The sequence below is a fragment of the Poecilia mexicana genome, unplaced genomic scaffold (genome assembly GCF_051168715.1).
Source record: "Poecilia mexicana isolate PSO_F unplaced genomic scaffold, ASM5116871v1 scaffold_7, whole genome shotgun sequence".
NCBI lineage: Eukaryota > Metazoa > Chordata > Actinopteri > Cyprinodontiformes > Poeciliidae > Poecilia > Poecilia mexicana.
In genome coordinates, this window is record NW_028263376.1 from 17,292,205 (window position 1) to 17,311,746 (window position 19,542).

General features: G+C 36.9%; 1 protein-coding gene across 2 annotated transcripts; it reads right to left on the bottom strand.

Moving 5' to 3' along the window:
- Positions 1–2,418: 2,418 nt before the first annotated feature.
- LOC148158408 (uncharacterized) lies at positions 2,419–10,034 on the bottom strand. Of its 2 annotated transcripts, none has more exons than XM_088007165.1 (5): positions 9,901–10,034; positions 9,703–9,822; positions 9,403–9,598; positions 6,177–6,337; positions 2,419–2,773 (listed from the first exon to the last, which is right to left on the bottom strand). In XM_088007165.1, the coding sequence occupies exons 1-5, from the start codon at positions 9,925–9,927 to the stop codon at positions 2,723–2,725; spliced, it is 555 nt and encodes a 184-aa protein (XP_087863291.1). In that variant the 5' UTR covers positions 9,928–10,034; the 3' UTR covers positions 2,419–2,722. The 2 variants fall into 2 exon arrangements, with proteins under 2 accessions (XP_087863291.1, XP_087863292.1); XM_088007166.1 differs by having other exon boundaries at positions 9,919–9,992.
- Between the last annotated feature and the right edge of the window lie 9,508 nt (positions 10,035–19,542).

Below are 19,542 nucleotides of genomic sequence, written 5' to 3' on the forward strand. Positions count from 1 at the left end.
ATAAGAGCAAAGATCCTTCCAGCTGCACAGCATCCAAAACAAGAGGGGATAATTATGTAAATCTGCAACACCTCAACCAATAAAAACATAAACAAAAAACAAATCAAAAATAATGTGACAGAGCTGCTTTCTGATCTTACACCATTTTTATTGTGGTTGTTATTATTAGATGTAAACAAACCTCTTCAGAAAAAAAACAAGTTAACATATCTTTACCATACAATATTTTACAGTGGTTCAAATTTAAATGTAAGATTTAAAGAGATCGGCAAGTTTTAATGATAAAGATGCAAACCTTCATTGTATAATCGTTTTAATATAGTTGCAAAAAATATTATGAGGGCTTTTTTTTCTTTTTGCTTGTGTTTGTTCAGAAATACAATTTAGTTAAGATAATGTTTATAACAGAAACAAATCCTACTTAAGGTCCCATATATACTTTGTCCACCCCTGGAACTAAAACGTAGTCAAAGTTAATCGTTATGTTGAAGAAATGCACGGATTAGCCATCAGGTGGCGCTCTTATCACATTTTCCACTGTGTGGTCTTGAAGCTGTGTTTACAGCGGTGACCTTAAAAGCAGGAGAGCTTTTCCCCTCTGACTCTGTGGCAGGTTTCTTTTACTCATGCAAGCAGCAGCAGTGACTGTTTCACCTGAGCAGCACATTTTCCTCTAAACCAGTGGGCTTTTCTAAAGAAATTCTGAGATTTTTTACTACGAGGGTCTCTGATTTGTCTTTAGAAAGGTGCAGGGTTTTCTTTCTTTCAAAATATGTCAGGTTTAATGGCATTTTTAAATTATATTGATGTCTTTAAACTAAATAAGTCTCAGTTTCAAATATTAAAGCAGTGACAAGATTCTGGGTGTTTAAGAAAAATAAGATTAATTTTGCTTATCATACAAAAGCCTATTTTCTTTCAGGTTTAATGAAGTGAAAACACACAAACGAGCTGCTAGTACTATGCAACTACTTTTATACTAAAGAATAAGAAATTAAACTTTGATCAAACATCTTTTTGGCCACTGTTGAGCTTAAAGGAAAACAGCCTGTCATGTTAAACAGCTGCTTATAATGCAAAATTCACATTTTGCACATTTTTATGCTTCCATTTGTGTCTCTTTGAATAATAAAATAATCTTTTTATTCATTAAGCTTCTTGATCTGGGACCTGAGTCCGAATTTTGTACCACTAACAACAAGGGCGTAGGTTCGGTCTAAGTTTTGGTGGGGACCTTGCAAACACAATTGCAGATAAGAAGAAATCAATAATAAAATAAAAAAGAAAAAATATTACATAATTAACAGACCTATTCTACCTCACATTCAGTGCTGACCTTACTAAACACCGGACTTTACAACAAATGCGTTGCGTGATAGATATCTAACTTATGGGTCCACTCACTGTACTTACAGCCGACGTAGCGAAATAACTTCTAATGTCTGTCCTTTTCTTTTTTGGTGGCGACATGGTCTCAGAGACTCAGAAGGAGACGCGTGTGCCCAGCTAGCCGCCGCCTTTTGCAGCTAATCAAAGAACGTCCGACGATTCAACTGACTCCCCCTCCCCCCACCCCCCCCGACAGCACCGTTCCGACACGGTCCGCGCACCGCCTGTTGCTGCTAATCAAAGATCGTAGATCCACGTTCTTTGAGCCAATATGGCAAAAATTGGTCGGGACTTTTTCATATCCCGTGAATATTGGTCGGGACATGTCCCTGCCGTCCCTACCCAAACCTACGCCCATGACTAACAAGCAAAATGCGAGCTGGTATGACAACTGAAAAATCCTTGAATTCTTGAATGCGCTTTGAAAAATGAGTCGTTAAAAAAAATCGACGGGCACTGCGCTGTTACCTAGCAACCCCAGCCTAGCCTATCCCGTCACCTAGCAACCCGAGCCTAGCCTTCCTAGTCACCTAGCAAGCTGAGACCCTGCACTTTTGGTAAGCTGCTGGTCTAGTATCGGTTCTTCTAAAATGGAAAAGTTTTGTGTGCTGCACTATTTGACTTGTGCTTTATCGTACGACATTCTTCTTTTCTTGTTGTGTTTACCGCTAGCCTCCTGGAAGCTTCATGCTAACGTCCCATACTCCATGTTTAGCCATAGGCAGCGCTATTTTTTATGTATGCATATATAAATTTTAGCGCCCCTTACAGGTCTGGGGGAGTAAAAACAGCACTTTGGGTTAACTGTTTTTTGTGTGGATGAAAATATTTCTGGACCAGTCATTGATTATTTCAATGGCTGTCTTGAATTTCCAAGTCTGCAGAGTAATATGGGAGACAGTTTGACTCTTTAACAGCCATACTTCTTCCAAATTTAAGATTTCAGAGGCATGAAGACTCTGGTATTTCAAAGATTTGTGGACTAAAACATTAAATGCATGTAAAAGGTGAAAAATCAGAAACAAAATGTTGAATATATGATGGAAATTTTATTTACATTTTACACATATTTAATAAAATTATTAATGTATGTATAAAAAATGGTTTCTGTTCTGATACTTCTCATTCTGTTGAGCCAGTTCCTGTTGACCTTCTTTTATAACCATAAAAAAACAATCTAATAGTGGAGTGGTTGCACACAGTGACACACTTTTTCAAGAAAGGAACATAAAGAACAAACACAACCCAATTAGTATTTAAAAAAGAAGCAAACAAATAGGAGAAATGCATCTTTACAAATATTTTCTTTGCCGTTTCCATGGGAATTCTTCTGTTAGCCGCGCAATATGTTCTCCTGACGTCTCGAAGACACGACCCGAATTGTCTGAAATAGTGAGAAAAAGAAAGTGCAAATCTCATCAGTTTGGTTATGCAAACTGAGAACAAGGCCACCCCCCATACCCCCAAACACATAGCATTAAAAACCCTGCAGGAGAGCAGCCGCAGCAAGAGGAAATGGTGCCTCTCAGAAGGAGCGCAACCGCCTACACGACTTAACACAACTGCAGGTGCCGTCTCTCTCTTACATTAGGGTTAAGGTGTTAGGAAAACAATTTTATATGAACTCTACATTACCTGTATATTACAAAATATGCAGTTATAACTCATTTTGCACTTCTCTTGCTGTATTTTAATGCATTTCCCCTGTAGTCAACACATTTTCTCAAGTTTTAGGATGTATTTGACACTAAAACACACATTTTGGAAAAGTAGGAGTTAAACAAAAATTCAGGTTCTTTAGAAATTATCTTTACATCCCACAAGATTTACAAGTCTCCTGTGGGATGTATTATCTACCGCAAAGGTTTCATCTCTAAACCAAGAGTTTTTTTTCTCCTCCACAGCATTTTTTCCTGAGCCACATTAATCACTGCATCACCTTGCACTCCCATGCACTCCCCTGCTGCATGACTATGGACATTAGCATAAAACTCCCTTCCTGTATCTATGACTACATTTGTGTGTAGGCAACAAGTCAGAACTATGCATACCCTTCATGTGACTCAGAGCTGCTTCATAAATCGGATTGAGACACAAAACACAGTTTCCATCCCCATGACATCAAGCAGGAATGGATGAAGACGCTCTTTATCATTTGTAATGTGTTTAAAAGTGTTAGAGACAATAGTGACAGATGAGGAGCAGTTTCACGTTATGTGGAACTGACTAGTGAGGAAAAGTGAAATGAGTTCTTTTGTTTCCTCACTTCTGGAATCAGAGAACCAGAAAGTTTTTTTTCAAACTTTGTCGCTTAGTTTTACAAAAGATGATATTAATAGCTCTGAGAAAACCAAGAGCCCACTGCACTGAGCCACTGAACCCCATTGAAAACCTCCTGGTTATTCCACCAAATACTGACTCCTGAACTCTTCCTGAGTTAAAACATTATTTTTGCTGTTTCTAAATGAACATGAACTTGTTTTCTTTGCATTATTTAAGGTCTGAAAGTGTAAATGCCCTGAAGAAGGGGATAATTGTAATAAAAGAGCCGGACACAGTGCTTCTGCTCCAGCTTATTATTATCATCTAAGTTAGCTTACAAACATACACAACGATATCAACGTTTAAACAGCAGCATGTTAGCAACGGCGCTAACAATGGAGCTAACAATGGAATCTGTTAACATTATGAGGGTAAAAAAAAACTCACAATCTTTCTGGAAGTTAAAAGATTGTGAGTGGCGTGGCGAGAGCATTACACCTTTTCGATGTGTGAAGATCGTCTTCATGTAAATATGTTAACGGAAACTAAACAAAAATTCTATTTTTGTTGGATCACTGTCATGTAAATAGGGCCTTAGGGTGCGCTCACACTGCAGCCTGAAGTGACTCAATTCCGATTTTTTTTGACGTAATGTGACCTGTATCCGATATTTTCATGGCAGTGTGAACAGCACTGGTCGGATTCTATTTAGAATCTGACCCATATCTGATACGTATCCGATTCAAATGCGACCTAACGTCCAGGTCGCATTCATCCGAACTGAACGTCACTGATTCTCAACAAATCTCACTATTCTGCGTCCTGATAAGCGCAAGCGGGAAGAAAAACAACAACCATGAAGGATTATATGAGGATTAAGTTGTTAATATGCTGCTCCGGCCGGACAACAACTTCAAATGTGTAAGCTAAGCTCCACCGTTGGCCTCCATGTTTACTTCCGCAAACACTGAGCACTTCTTCTTTTTATGGCGGTTGGCAGAACACTTAGAACGCTGACGTTATTGCGCCCTCTACTGCGCATGCGTGACACTTTCAGATCGTTTGCCCGTTTACTCTGCAGAACGCATACAGGTGGCATTCTCTGCCAGTGTGAATGGCCCCGGCAAAAAAATTGGAATTGAGTCACTTTAGGCTGCAGTGTGAACGCACCCTTAGAGACCACTGGTCTGTCACATCACCTACACGTATGAATACTGAGAATAACTGAGGCCCTGAGGTTTGTGGGTTTGGTCTCTAATCATCTGCCACATCCTCTGCAAAAAAAAATAAAATAATCTTCACAAGTTGCTCTTTCAAAAACAAAAACTGTTAAACGTGCAACTCTGTTGCTCTGGTGTAGTGTACGCCCACAGGTTTTAACTTTTAAGGTCAAATGTAGAAGGTATTTTCCTGGCAAGATGGAAATGAAGCAGGATTTTTCAGTGTTTTGCATTAGAAGCTCACTATAATATAAAAATACAGTTTTCTGTTTTTAAAACATGTTTTATTTATTTGCAGCTGCGTTTGCACTACATTAAATTTCTAATGAAATTTCATTTTGAAATTAAAGAGTAAAAATTAATGTTGAAATGATTGGACCTTTTCTCCAACTCTGAAATAAGTTAAAGTCAAAATATATGAAAACTTTATATTTTTAGCAAGTGAAGAGGAGGACTGTCTTGTTTTTTTAGGTTTTGGTTCAATCATCGTAAAACGACATTTTCGTCTCATCTTGTTTCTTTAAAGAAAAAAAATAAATATTGTTCTGGTTCTATAATCACATAAATGCACCAATATTCTGAATATTTAGCTGAGATAAGAGATGCAACTAACAGTTATTTAAGTGATCAGTTATTCTATTGATTATTCTGACGATTAATCTGCTCAAAATAATTGGAATATTCTGTAGATTTTTTTTTCATTTAACTGCTTAGCCCCTTTTATACTATATTAGAAATATTAAAATATGCAAATAAACATTTCTTTTCTGCATAAGAAAATTATTTTATTGCCTAAAATGTAACTTAGCGTTCCTTTAGTGATCGTTTGTAGAAAGGATCCATCTGCAGATAAAAATATTTGTGAAAAGCTCAAACCTTTCTGCTTGACTTGACATCAATAGTTATTGATTCATAATATCAATAATTCGTAATTATTCATAATATATATATTTTTTTCTGTAGAACTTGAACCAAATTCAGCTAAAACTGCCACTTGAGGAGTTCTGGGTATTTACATTCAAACATGTTTTTTTTTTTCTTATTAGCAAAATGTTTACGGTTTTGGTTTAGCTACTGATCTGAGCGCAACTAAACATTCCACCAAATGTTCTTTTTTGAGTCTGCAGTTAACAATTAATCGATAACTAAATTATATTATATACCATTATTTCAATATTCGATTCATCACGATAAATCCGATGAATCTGTTGTAAGCGTTCCGTCTTTTAAACTCTGTATTATGTTTTTTTTCTCCCCAAATCCGAATATATCCCTAAAATAAATGTAAAAATGGATCATATTTACCTGAATACTGATCAAAGACAGAAGAACTTTTACGAAGGCCACTGTCAAGTAGCCAGCTGCGGTCCACATAAATGGAAAGTCTTCAACTGGACAAATCTGGTTGGACCGGGTTAAGTTCAGTACCGTCGGCGTCAGTTCAGTTGGGGTCACACATTCTGTATCTGAAACACAAACATGTCAGGAGCTGCTTCTTTAAATAAAATAAAACATACAAAGCTTCAATGCCTTGCCGAAATTCATAAAGAAAAATATTGAGGTGACAGAAGTGAGGAACATTTTGTTTACGCCTCAGAGCGTTTCCTGCTTTTTGATGTGGCTTGGTGTGTTTTGGTAAAGGTTTCAGGAGAAAATATTCTTACAAAGAAACTGAAAACATTTTTTCACCTCTGAGTTTTTCCTGTATTACTTAACTTAAACTTCTTAGCTGACGCTTATGTTTACTCACAATTTCTTCAGTAACTGGGTGCACAGACTTGAATTAATTGTGGATTTTCTCCAATTCAATTTAAGGTGAAAATTCTACATGTACTATTTGGCCAAGTTTTTTTTTTGTCAGAACACGAAATTGGGTCCAACACTTCAAAAAATAAAAATCTTACAGAGTGTTTTAGATTTAGTTTGTATTGTTAATAACTGTTAATAATTGTTAATAACTGTTAATAACTGTTAATAACTAACTTAAAAGTAACTTTTCAGGAAGATCTTCCTGCTTGTTCTAAGACACCAATTCTGCAATATTTATTTTTTTGGCTGTTTTTTTAAGTACTGAGTACTTAAAAATACTTTAAGTATTAGTGAAATAATCTGCTAGAGGAACTTTTCATCAACATTAAGAGTTGTTGACGTAAACGTAGCCTGTATATGTCGCTGAAAAGTTACTTGTGAGTTAGTTTTGTTTTATTTCAGGTGTACTAAAATATTTGCACTAGAAACTGGACCAAAAATACTTGGTAATTTTGTGTTTTTTGTAGTGAAATCTCCACTTTTTGGCTGTTGGTTTGAGGTGTAAACATTTAATTCAAGTGTGTAGGACAAGGGACAGAGAACGCAAAAAGTGTTTTTTGTCTAGTTTCTGGTGCAAATATCTTAGTTCACTTGAAATAAGACAAAACTAACCTGCAAGTAGCTTTTCAGCAAGATATAGGAGCTTAATTTAAGCCAATAACTCCTTGGTATCGATGACAAAGTGCTAGTTCCACTTTCAGATGATGTTATTAACAAAGTGCTAGAGGAATTGGTACTTTTTAAAATACATAAAACGTTTCTTCAGAAGACATCTGCCCATCATGTGGGCAGATGGAAATTCCAGTCAAGGTTGAAGCTGTCAGCTCTGGAGCAGCAGCTTCCTCTCAGGACTTGTTGGCTTTTAACTTCACGTCACAGCGGACAGAGATACTGCTGTTCCCCCAGTTTCCAGGTCATGACACACTTGACCCTTAGAGGTTGTTCCTGAACATCAGAATATTTTCCCTTTCATGCGAAGAAGGCAATGATTTGGATCTACTTCCAAATGCCTTCTGTTTCAAATAAATTTGCCAAACACACCAAAAAAACAACTTTTAGACATTGTCATAATGGGATGCTTGTGTGTAGAGTTTTGAGGAAAGAGATTAATTTAATCTGTGGAAAATTCAAATTTATTATAATACTTTATTAATCCCCAAAAAGCACTGTGAATACTTTCTGGATTTGCTGTAACATCAATGCAAACTTATGCATCCAATTCTTGTTTTCAAAACGAATTTATGTGAAATGTCCCATGATGATCAGCTCTGTTTCATACCCAAAACAAATGCAAACAGAAAAAGATGAAATGACCAAAAACTACAGAATTCACATTTAGTTTTGTCAAGTAAATTTGATTTTCACACCAACAGACATAACCCTCGATTTAACCAACAGGTAAGTCTACTTGAAGGAGTAATGTTTTGATTTAGCTGTTTTTTGTAGTTTCATACTGTAGTTCATATGTTGACAATTGTTGATGTGCAAAGAAAGCAGGAGATGCCAAACGTGGATCAGTCATAAAGTCCATGTATTTAATGCCAAATCCAGATTATTTTATGGTCTTTATCCTACAGCACCAAATAAACAAATGGTCTAGTTTAGACATATCAAAGCTTGGTCTGGATGCAGATCGACTGATTTCTAGAATATAGAAGAGGAATTTCCCTTTGGAAATATACAGTGACAAGTTGGAAATTTGTTTAGCATTTGTTGGTTTACTATGGAACAGCTCTATTGTTATAAGAAATTTTATTTAACTTAATCATCTCCAGAACACTGCAAAAACACAAATTCTTACCAGGTATTTCTGGTCTTTTTTTCCCAAGTTCAAATATCTCATCACACTTTAAATCAGACAAAACCATGTCTATTCAGCGAGATATACGAGTTTGTTTTAAGTAAATAATTTCTTAATATTGATTAAAAAAAGTTCTGGCTCCACTGGCACTTACATGGGAAAAATGTCTTATTATAAATGAAATAATCAGCAAATGAAACTAGTACTTTAAATCAATATTAAGGAATTATTGACTTAAAACAACCTCCTATATCTTGCTGGAAAGTCACTTGTAAGTTAATTTTCTCTTATTTCAATTGTACAAAGATATTTGAACTAGAAACTATAAAATACTTGGTGAGACTTTATTTTTGCAGTCAAAAATCTCAAATATTGTTTTTTTTTCCTCCACTGTTGATCTCATGATCGTCAATAAAGATCAATAAACTCAAAATATGATTAAATGCATTTACTGTGTGCAGCTTAGCTATATTGATCACAATTTTTTTGGTAACACTTTATTGGAAGGGGGGTGAATAAGACTGACATTATGTGATTTTCCAAAGAAGCGTTTTTCAAAATGTTTTTCTGTTTGCGGGCTTTAACTGCACTAACGTGCAACCAAACAGCTGACTAAATAAGACTACTAAGGGTTGTAAATAGTTTTTTCATGGTTCTTTTTACTGTTATTACAATAAATACCAACAAATATTGTGATCTAATAAATTAGGGAATTATCTCAGGAGGTAACTGACTTTGGTTACAAACCAACAATTACTTTTTCTATTTGGTTTCCATATTGCATGTTTTTACTTGGTACTTATGTAGCTCCATAAACAGGAATATTTGATACAAAGTGAATACAGAATCGTATTTAGTTTAGTTTAAACGGCCTGCATTCCTGAAGGGTCCTGTATGAGGTGTAATAAATTCAAAACCTACCGTTAACCTTTAGATGGACGAAGCCTTCTTTGTTTCTCTGCCCAACATTTGCTCTGATGTCACATTTGTATGTTCCTGAATCTTCAGGCTTCACTTTCGGCAAAAACAGACTGAGGTCCTCTCCAAAATCGACATCCCGAGAGAAGTTGGAGGGCTGTGTTTGACCTTTGCGCCTCCTGATAATAGGAGTATCGCCCTGTTGAAAATAAACAAACAAAAACCATAAAACGCAGGTTTCTCAGACAATGTACAGTGAGAGATCAAATTTGGCAGCATTATTTATAGCAGAGTAAAACTGACCTTGTACCAAGTGAGTGAAAAGAAATTGTTGGTGCTGAAAACTGGACACTTAAGTGTAGCATCTTCATTGCATCTTTTTTCTTCTGAATGTGTCTGGGTTGTGTGATGCACCAACAGCAGCTGAGGCAACAAACAGAAACAGTCAAAACAACACAGCTTTTCTGAAAAGACAATTTTTAACAATTAAATCTGACTCACGCTGATGAAGAGTATCACCTGGGACATATTCTACACTTCATCTGCTTCCCGTGTTTACAGTGAAAGTGGAGCCTTTTTCTCACTTTACTTTAAATTGAGTCATAAGTTTCCTGAGAAACAGGAAACAAGAATAAATCTATGGAGAGTATACGCCACCTGGTGGCACCTGAGAACACTGCAGCCTTTCTGTGATTTTAACTGTTGAGAGGAAATTCATTCAATTTATATTAAAACAAGGCAGAAGATTCAGGATATAAAAAAGATTCATGTTCTCTAAGGGCTTAAACCTTCTTACTTTTTAAAAGAAAAACATTTTAGTCCTCTGAAGACAGAGTGGAAATTTAAAAGCAATATCTACCATTATTGGCATTTCCATAAAGATGCACCAAAAGATTAACTTTAGAAAAATCTAACTGTAATTTGAGAAAATTTACAGACTAGAAAGAAAATCTAAAATAGAAAGGTGCAAAGATTATCTTTTCCCACCCCAGGATTATCTTGCTGAAAATAATAAAGATGCAGAGCTTCCAGACCTCAAATAAAGCAAAGAAAACAAGTTCATATTCATTTAGAAACAACAACACTAATGTTTTAACTCAGGAAGAGTTCAGAGATCAATGTTTAGTGGAATAACCAGGAGGTTTTCAGTGGGGTTCAGTGCAGCGGGCTCTTAGTTTTTTCCAGAGCTGCATGTGAAATCTGAAGCTGGGGCCAATCGCCGGTGGTCAATCAGTCTATCACAGACATATCGTCACGTTCTCCTTCTTGCCAAAAGTGATTTTTTCTTTTTCTGCCAAAATTGCTCTTGGCAAAAAAAGACTTAGGTTATTATTTTCGGAAGGTTACAATTTGCCAAATAACCATGAACTCACTCATGTGTAAGAAAAATTAGAGGGACCAGATAACCTAACAGTCATATTTCTGTACTGTGGAAGGAAGTTGGAGTAAAGATCCAGGCTGGGATTCAAACCAGGACCTTCTTGCTGGATGGTAACAACTGCCCCACCGTGCAGCCAAACAACCCCAACAATGCATGTAAAAGTCTAAAAAAGTAAAATGTATTTTTCTGGTCTCAAATCACTGTACAAAACAGGAAAAAACTCAAACAATTAATAAATTGCTAATAATAGTCAACAACACAACATCTTGCTACTGTTTCAGTCACATTATCTTGTCTTTGAATTAGGAAGTCTGATTTTCTGTGTTACTAGTCAGAAATAAAACCTGAAATCCCCCTGCAGTTTCAATTCCCACTAACAAAGTCAGAGGTTGCTAAGCAGCTTGAGGTTCAGTAGCCAATATGGCTGCCACACAACATACAGCTAAAGATGCAGGTAGAAACGATTAATTTGCACCTTTGGTGGATTTTATGGGATTACACCAGAGGCACATATAGTACTGTACAAAAGCTATTTATTTGTTCTTTTAATGACTGAGCGCATAAACTGGAGAGAAATATGTTTGTTTTAATTGGCCTGTGTTGCTAGTAGTGAGCAACACAATCCTTATAACAGTTTGTGTGTTATAAAACAAAGGTACACACAGTCCTGTACAATCTGTTTCTCAATATGTTGTTTTAATGCATAAAACAGAGAAAAATGTTGCAATTAGCTTGTGTTGCTGCTTCTAGTTAGCAGCTGTCACACACTTTAATGTGGGGAAGCATTTATTAGCACTTCTGACAGCTTGTACCTTATGTAAACAGTGTCATATAGATTATTGCAAAACTCCTGTTTGTTCCTTTAGTGTTTGAATACATAAAGCAGAGAGAAATGTTACAATTAGCTTGTGTTGCTACTCCTTCTTAGCAGTTCAGAAATTAGCAATTCACTCTGGTTTTCTGACCAGATTAGGATTAAAGTGAGCGTAACTTTGTGCTCATAAATCAGGTTTTAAACATTCATTGTAGCTGAAAATCCTAAAGTAATGTCCCCTGAAGTCAACATTAACACTGGGAAAGTCAGAGGTCAAGTATTCCTAAGTTCCTATCCAATATTTGAACGTAGGAAAAATTGCTGGAATAAAGCATTTTTTAGCACATATAACAGCATGTATCTGATGTAATTAGTGTTGCACACAGTACTGCACAACTTCTGTTTGTTCTCATATTCCTTCAGTGTTTCAACGCTTAAAACAAAGAGAAATGTTGCAATTAGCTTGCGTTGCTACTCCTAGTTAGCGGTTCAAAAATTAGCAACAAAATTAGCAACTCTGGTTTTCTGACTTGTCAGTACAGTGCTTGTAGCTGAAAATACTAAAGTAGCACTCCATTTAAATATGCATTATTACAGGGAAAGTCAGAAATGTAGTATTCCAGAGCTCCTATCCAATATGGCTGCCACACATTTAAAGTATTTATTAGCACTTCTGTACCTAAAGTAACTTGTGTTACACACATTACTGTATAACTTCTATTTGTTCTCAAATAAAGTGAAAGACTTTGCTAGCTGTCTAATGTTGCTACGGGTAGTTAGCATCAAAACAATTTGCAAATTCCCCAGTATATTTGGGTTAAAGCTCTTTCCTTTAAACTCTTGGGTTTTCTTCACTTTTCCATTTCTGTTTCATCTTTTATTCAATAAATAAAATCATGGAGTTTCAATTAAAATAGTCTTTGCAAATCTAATGGTTGGATCATTTTTGTTATGGCCTCTGGAACTGAAAGGGCTGTACTTTCTTTCATCACTACACATCAAACGCGAGATCAGAGACAGTAATGTTAAATGTTTTTGGAAATGAAAGAGGACTTAAGAGGGTCAATGAGCTCTTTCTTCTAACAGTAGACCCGCATCAATCATTCACACACACATACACTTAAGTGTCAGGCTCATCCTGTTGTTTTGGCCACAGGGAACTAACCATTGTCTTCCTCTCAGCCATATTATTTGTATGTGTCGCTCCTGTTGACAAAGGAGGGCGATATATGGTTATTAATAGCAGAGTGACTTTATGGAAAAGGGAAGAGAGAGGTCTCTGGATTCCCCCAACTGCATCAAACAATACCTCATTCAACAGCAGCTGGCACTGCAAGAGCAAAAGCACAGAAAGTTTTACTGATTTTACAACTGAATTTTAGTGAAAATTAGTTGTTTTTTTTTCCCTCCTCCCACTGGACACCAGCGACTGCAGCTGCGAGCAGTTTTAGCTCCATGACCCGGAGTAAACCCAGAGCTGGACATAAACTTCAAATGTAAAAGCACGACTCTCAGCATTCCTGGAATATCAGTCAGAGGCAGATGTGCTGATATTCCAGTGCTGCATTTAGCAAAAACACCCATCATGAAACACAGGGGAGTTTTAAAGTTCATCCAAACCGCTTATCACCAGAAATAAAAGGTCAGCGGAAAAGGATTTGCAGGCTAGTGGGACAAATTAAAAGGTGCGTTCTTCTAGGCTTAATATTTGGTGTAAATGTGACAGAGCAAAGGGTTTGCATTCTCCCTCTTGCTGTTGGAGCTAAAGGGTGTTACCGCGGTAAATCCCAGAGGTTGTTAGCACACCCAGCTGCAAGCTAGGGCCTCCATGTTTCTGTCAGCGAGCTTGTTCGTTGCACACTCTGTCGCCCCTGATTGAGGAAATCCTCTGACTGTTTGCTCCGTTTGCTGAAATGAAACATCCCAATGGTTCCGCCGTCCCTCCCATAGGTCCTGTACGCAGAGACTTTCCCATGAAGACCACAGCATGTTTACAAGGGTTTGACAGATATATGGCTTTCTGATGGACCCGAGCAGTGCCACTGAGCTTCAGTGCCAGGGAGGAAGACAGACGACACCGCCAGATAAAATTAGCTTTTTTCACCTAGACTACTGCATCTTTACTAGTAAAACAGTACAACATTACAGTATTGTTTTATATTAAATTTAATATTATCTTTGTTAGCATACATGTCATTTTACATTACCAGCAGAGTTGGTAGTGTAAAACATTAAGTCAGTTACATTGACTTGAGTAAAATAAAAAAAATAAAAAAAGGACCTTTAGGAGTATTTTTACCACTTTGTACTTCTTCACTTTTACTTGAGTCATTTTATCATGAAGTATTTTTGCTCATATTAAGTCTGAAGGAAGAGAGGAAAAACTGTTTTCCCAATCAGTGGGGATTCGAGAAGCCATGTCATCTTTCTGGTGTTGGTCCACAATTTGTACTGAAATCTCAAAGCAGCCGGAAATTTTAGAGTAGCTTGTGTTTCCATCACAGTGGCAGACAGGAAGTTAGCTGGTGATACATAACACTACAGTAAATATTAGCTGTCACTTTATGACCAATTGTTAAGCATTTGTATATTTATGTTTGCGTATAAATCATGATAATAGCTACAGCAGCAAAACTGCATTTTTATCTAGTTTATAATTAAAAAATGCTGTGTATTTGAAATAAGACAAATCTAACTTACAAGTAACTTTTTAGAAAACATAAGAGCTTGTTTTTACTTAATACTGATTTTTAAAAAGTATTAGATTTTTTTTACTTATTTCATGAGCAAGGGCCAGGCACTGTGTCGTTACCTAGCAACCCCAGCCAAGCCCGTCGCCTAGCAACCCAGTTCTATTCCACTGAAAGATTATTTCACTAGGAGACATTTTGCCCATGTTATAAATGAAATAATGTAGTACTTTTTCCATCAATATTCGGGAATTACTGACTTGAAACTAAACTAACTCAAATGTTTTAAGTAAATAATTTGTCAATATTGATTTAAAAAAAAGTAGATTTTTTTTTATTTATAGGACATTTTTTCATGTTATAAGTGAAACAATCTGCCAGTAGAACTAGTACTTTTTAAATCAATATTAAGAAATTATAGACTTAAAACAATGTTTTACGAAAAGTTATTTGTAAGTTAGTTTTATCACATACTAAGATATTTGCACTAGAAACTAGTCAATAATACTTTGTAAGATTTAGTTTTTGCAGTGAACACAGTTGAGTCCAACCTGTGCTGGAGACAATTGTCTTTTATCAGCTTACACAACACATAAAGTCCACTGTTTTTATGATTTACAGGTGGATCATTGTCCAGTTAATTTCAAGATAAAAACAGCTTACTAATTGTTTTTTTCAATTACTTTGTTTCACAGATTGGTGGGTTAGACGCTGAAAACCTCATTTTAACCCAACACTTTGGGGAGAGTTGCGATAAAATGTAGCTAGAGACAGAAAAAAGGAAAAATTTCATGTCTTTTACATCTTATCTGTGCTAAACAACTAAAACACGAATTAAGGATCCACACAGCATGCAGGCGAAGGTAACTCAGGGAGTTTCACCACATGAGCTTTATGAGGCGTTACTATGTCAACATTGTGTTTGCAGCCTGTTTCTCCAGCCCCATGTGCTGTGAACACATAAATCATAATATTTTTCTTTTCACATGCACTTCCATAACAATGACCCTTTACGCATGCAGCAGGGAGGGTTTGCTTCTCCACTCTGAATATGATGTTTTTCCTTCCGTTTGATCTGGATCGTGTTTTGTTATGCTGATTACAGTTCCACCAGCCTCGGATGATTTCTGTTTTTGAGAGAGAGCTGAGCCCACGGAGCTGCATCACGATGCCAGTTCAATTGTTTATTTAAGGAAGCAGAAGAAGAAGAAAAGAAAACCCCTCTGTAATGTGTTGCAGGATTCTCACCTCAGCCTCGTTGGCAGGGCGCTTACTGCTGGGGGTTGATTGGCCGAGCCAGCAGCAGCATTACCAGGATCTGTATTGTTCCCTAATTTCTTCTCTGGGATTTCCTCAGACCAGCTCCCTCCACCCACCCGCTCTATTCTCTCTGCAGCCCTCAATCATCCTCCCTCTGTCTGAAGGCCCTGCCAAACTTTCTGGCACATGAAAACAATTGTTCTTGCATGTCTGAGCAGACGCAACCGGCTTCTCGGACGGGTTTTCTCCCCCACAGAAGCTCAGCTGACGGTCCGGCAGACAGACAGACTTCCTCCTCCGCGTGGAAAAGCGTCCGTGGAAGGAGGAAGGGAGGCGTCTGAGCCTCAAAATGACACAACGCCATCAATATCTCAAGCTGAAATGGACTCCGAGAGCAGAAGCTATTAAAATATTACCATGTGCACAGTTTGACTAACAAGACCTCTTTGGCAAGAGTACAAAATGCTGAGGAAAAACACCCATCTGGGAATCAGGACAGCGTTCCCAGATGATGCTGAAAAAAACGCTTCACATCCTTCCTGTTTCTGGTTCATCTACTTTTTCTTCTCTTTTTTTCTCTTTTCCCCCCGACTTGAGCAGGACGGCTCTGAGCTGTCTGAGCTGTGATTTGTGATTCATCTGTAAAGGTGTTTGCAAGCAGCCGTTGCTCCACACGATTCATCAAACCGTCCTTCCTAAATGAAATACAACCGCTTCCTGTTCCGTGCATTAGCATGACAAAACAGGCTTTTCAGCATATGTCTCCAGAAACACGAACGCCGTATATATATTGATCTAAATCAAATAAATTCAGGAGTAATGTTGCTTTTAACTTTACAACATGCATATTCTGAAATGTTTTGTAATCATTATGATATCATTTAGAGCACACTGAGTTGCCTTGTTGCTGAATTGTGCTATGCTAATAAACTTGTATGTTTTATGTGTTTTGACTATGTGTAGTTTATGCTTGTTTATAATAATCTGCTAAAGTCAGAATCCAGCTGCCTGCAGCATTCAGCCAGTGCAAAACGCTGCAGGAAATACAGCAAAACAAATGATGCTGTCATATTTCCCAAAGGTCAGAGGGATTTCTTGACTGAAAAATTATCAAATTTTTAATGTAAAATCAAAATATGTACAGAAACGTGACTTTTGTGCACATTTACAACACTATAATATCCACCTAATGTTTTTCCCTGATTGATGCGTTATCCTTGATTCCTGACAGTTTTCCTTACAAGTTGCTGTTATTTGTCCTGTATATGGATTATTCTCTATGAACTATAAGGTAATGTTTTGTTTTTAGTTTGTTTTAACCCTTTTATATCTAAATTTACAATATAGAAGCCATATTCTTATATAATTTTTAATTTTTTATAACTTTTTTTAAGTGAAAATGATCAAAAAAATTCAGCTTAAAGAGAAATTCAAAAATTTCCAGAACATTTCCCTCAGTTGTTGGTTAATTCAGGGATAATGTGGTTAAGTGTAACCTGACATGAGTAGAAAGTTTTCCATTTTAAGTAGAGCAAATTATTTAATACATAATTACAACTCTCTGTGTGGAAATCGGACAACTTTGAGTTTGAAACCTGAATTTGCGAATGATTTGATTAAGTGATGAATCAAATCCATGAGGAATTAAGAAATGATAGCGGACTGGAAATCAGACAGGGAATGAATAACGGGACACGTTAAAAACAGAAAAAGAGAATCAAGATTATGTTGGTGCAAAATTCAGTAACTATGATGTGTTCATATTAGGTTGGAAAAGATCATCTAAGCAGAAACGACTTCATTCATTTTAGCAGGATATCAAAACAGAGTAATCTCAGTAGGGAATATTTCTGACGCTAAGCTGCCCTGACTGCACCCTTTTGTTTTGTTTTCACTATTAGACAGTCACTATTACGCAACTATAAAGCAGCTTTTGGACTCCAGAGTTATACAAACATTGTTCAGAAGTTGAAATAAGAGGCGATGCTTTGGTAAAAAAAAATCCCAGCTTCTGTAAGCTGTTGTGATATAAATAAATGTCCAATATTAGCATCTGATGTGTTGTTTTATTTTGAAGCTCAGAACCGACTGTAACTTTATGTGTACAGATCTCTGTGAAGTTAAAGTACATAATAGGTTCAACTATCACGTAAACAAATGATCAGTGCTGGATGTAATATTAGTCAATATTGTTAGTGTTACGTTTTTTGGTGAAATTTAAAGAAGTAAAAATTACTAATTGCTGTAGTTGAAACTAAATAGATAGTATATTGATGGGTTAACCATCAAGTACGGTTTTAGTTGTTATATGTATGGATTGTACATGTAATAAATATATGATTATATAAGAATAGACCCCTCCCTTGAATATTTAAAACAAAAGTTTTGACATTATGCTGATTTTTTTGTACGTATTTAAAAAATAAACAATTAACTGATTAGTAAAGTTAGCCAACCATTTTAATAAAAAAGTAATCTGTTAAAGTTTTAGTAAGATTTATCTCTGCATTTATAAAATCAATTCTCTAAAAGTTGCCACACATAAGCCAGAAAAAGTTGATGTTTTCCTCCTGCTGCTTTATGCAGCTGCTTTAAAAACCCAAATATTCTGGTTTTCAGTACAAACTGCCAGGTCACAAAGGCTTTCAGATAGATTTCAAATCTGCAGAAATCTTTCCAGCAACAACAACAAATCTGTTTTGGAGGCTTAAGAAGGGACAAGCTTTAGGAAGAGGAGAAACTCAATAAAGTGATGAGGTAAACTTGATTTCCCAGACGGGTCCGCTGGGCCCTCGCTTGTCGGACATGTTAAACAGACCCAAACCGATCATGTCTGCTGTCTCTCTGTCTTTGCTCTGACTCATCTCTTCTGCACATCAATTTCATACCTGCCAACTTGTTGGGGGGGAGAAAATGAAGAGAAAAATCTCTTTCAGATTTCACCGCTGGGTTTGTTCTGCACCAGAGAGCCGTACATCTGGGTCCCAGTGCCGGATGATGTCAGGACTGGCGGTGACCCAAAGCCCACCGCACAGAGAGTTCCTCCGAGAGGCCGGCTGCGCGCTGTTTCCCCCCTTCCTCTGCCTACGTGACATCTTCCTGCCTGGGGGAGCCTCGGGGAGCCATTTAGGGAGGCCTCGGCTTCCGAACAAGGAGGACGAGTTTGACTCATCCCGACGGGGACGGGTTGGACACGGAGACGGAAGGAAGCCTGCACCTTTACCTGCCTGACAATTACCTTTCCAGTCGGCCTCGGGAGCCACCGGGGAGCCTGCCGCCTCCAAACCTGCAGATTCACGGTAATTGATGCCAGACAGGAACTCTGGCTCGGCTGCAAGAAATAGAGCAGAAAGAAGCCCAAAGAGACCGGGCTGCTTCCGCTACCTTCAAGTGAAAGTTGTTTGTATTGACGTGGATCAGTGGGGAATCTAAGGAAGCCTGTTTAGTCCACTTTTGTCTAGAAAGTCCGGTTCATTTGGAGAGGCGTGAATTACAGGTGTGCAATACTGGAGGTTTTGGTATCGATCTGATACTAAGTAAATACAAGGCCTGTATCACCGATACTTTTTATTTAAGTTTGATATAAATTTATGACCTTTTGGTCATAAGCAGCAACAGTCTCACAGCTATAAGAGAGAAATATGTCACACTAAAACAAAAATACGCCATTATTTAATGCCACGAGTGATTAAAAAAAATCTTTAAAGTGGAGATGCACCAATCAGAGAGGATTAGGAATCAGCCTCTTTGTGACCTGTTTTCCTTTTAATTATTTTTGTTTTACCCAAATTAGAACACAATTTGGATAAAGCTTATAACTGTCTCAGATGTACTTTAATTATTCTAATAATAATTTATCTGCATGTGCATGCTTGTTATTTATTTACATTCAGTCATATTGAATTACCTACAACAATCTTAGGCCTTTATAAACTTGACCTCTTATAGTTATATTTAATATTTAACACATTAGATGGAGTAACTTGTCAACTAGCAAT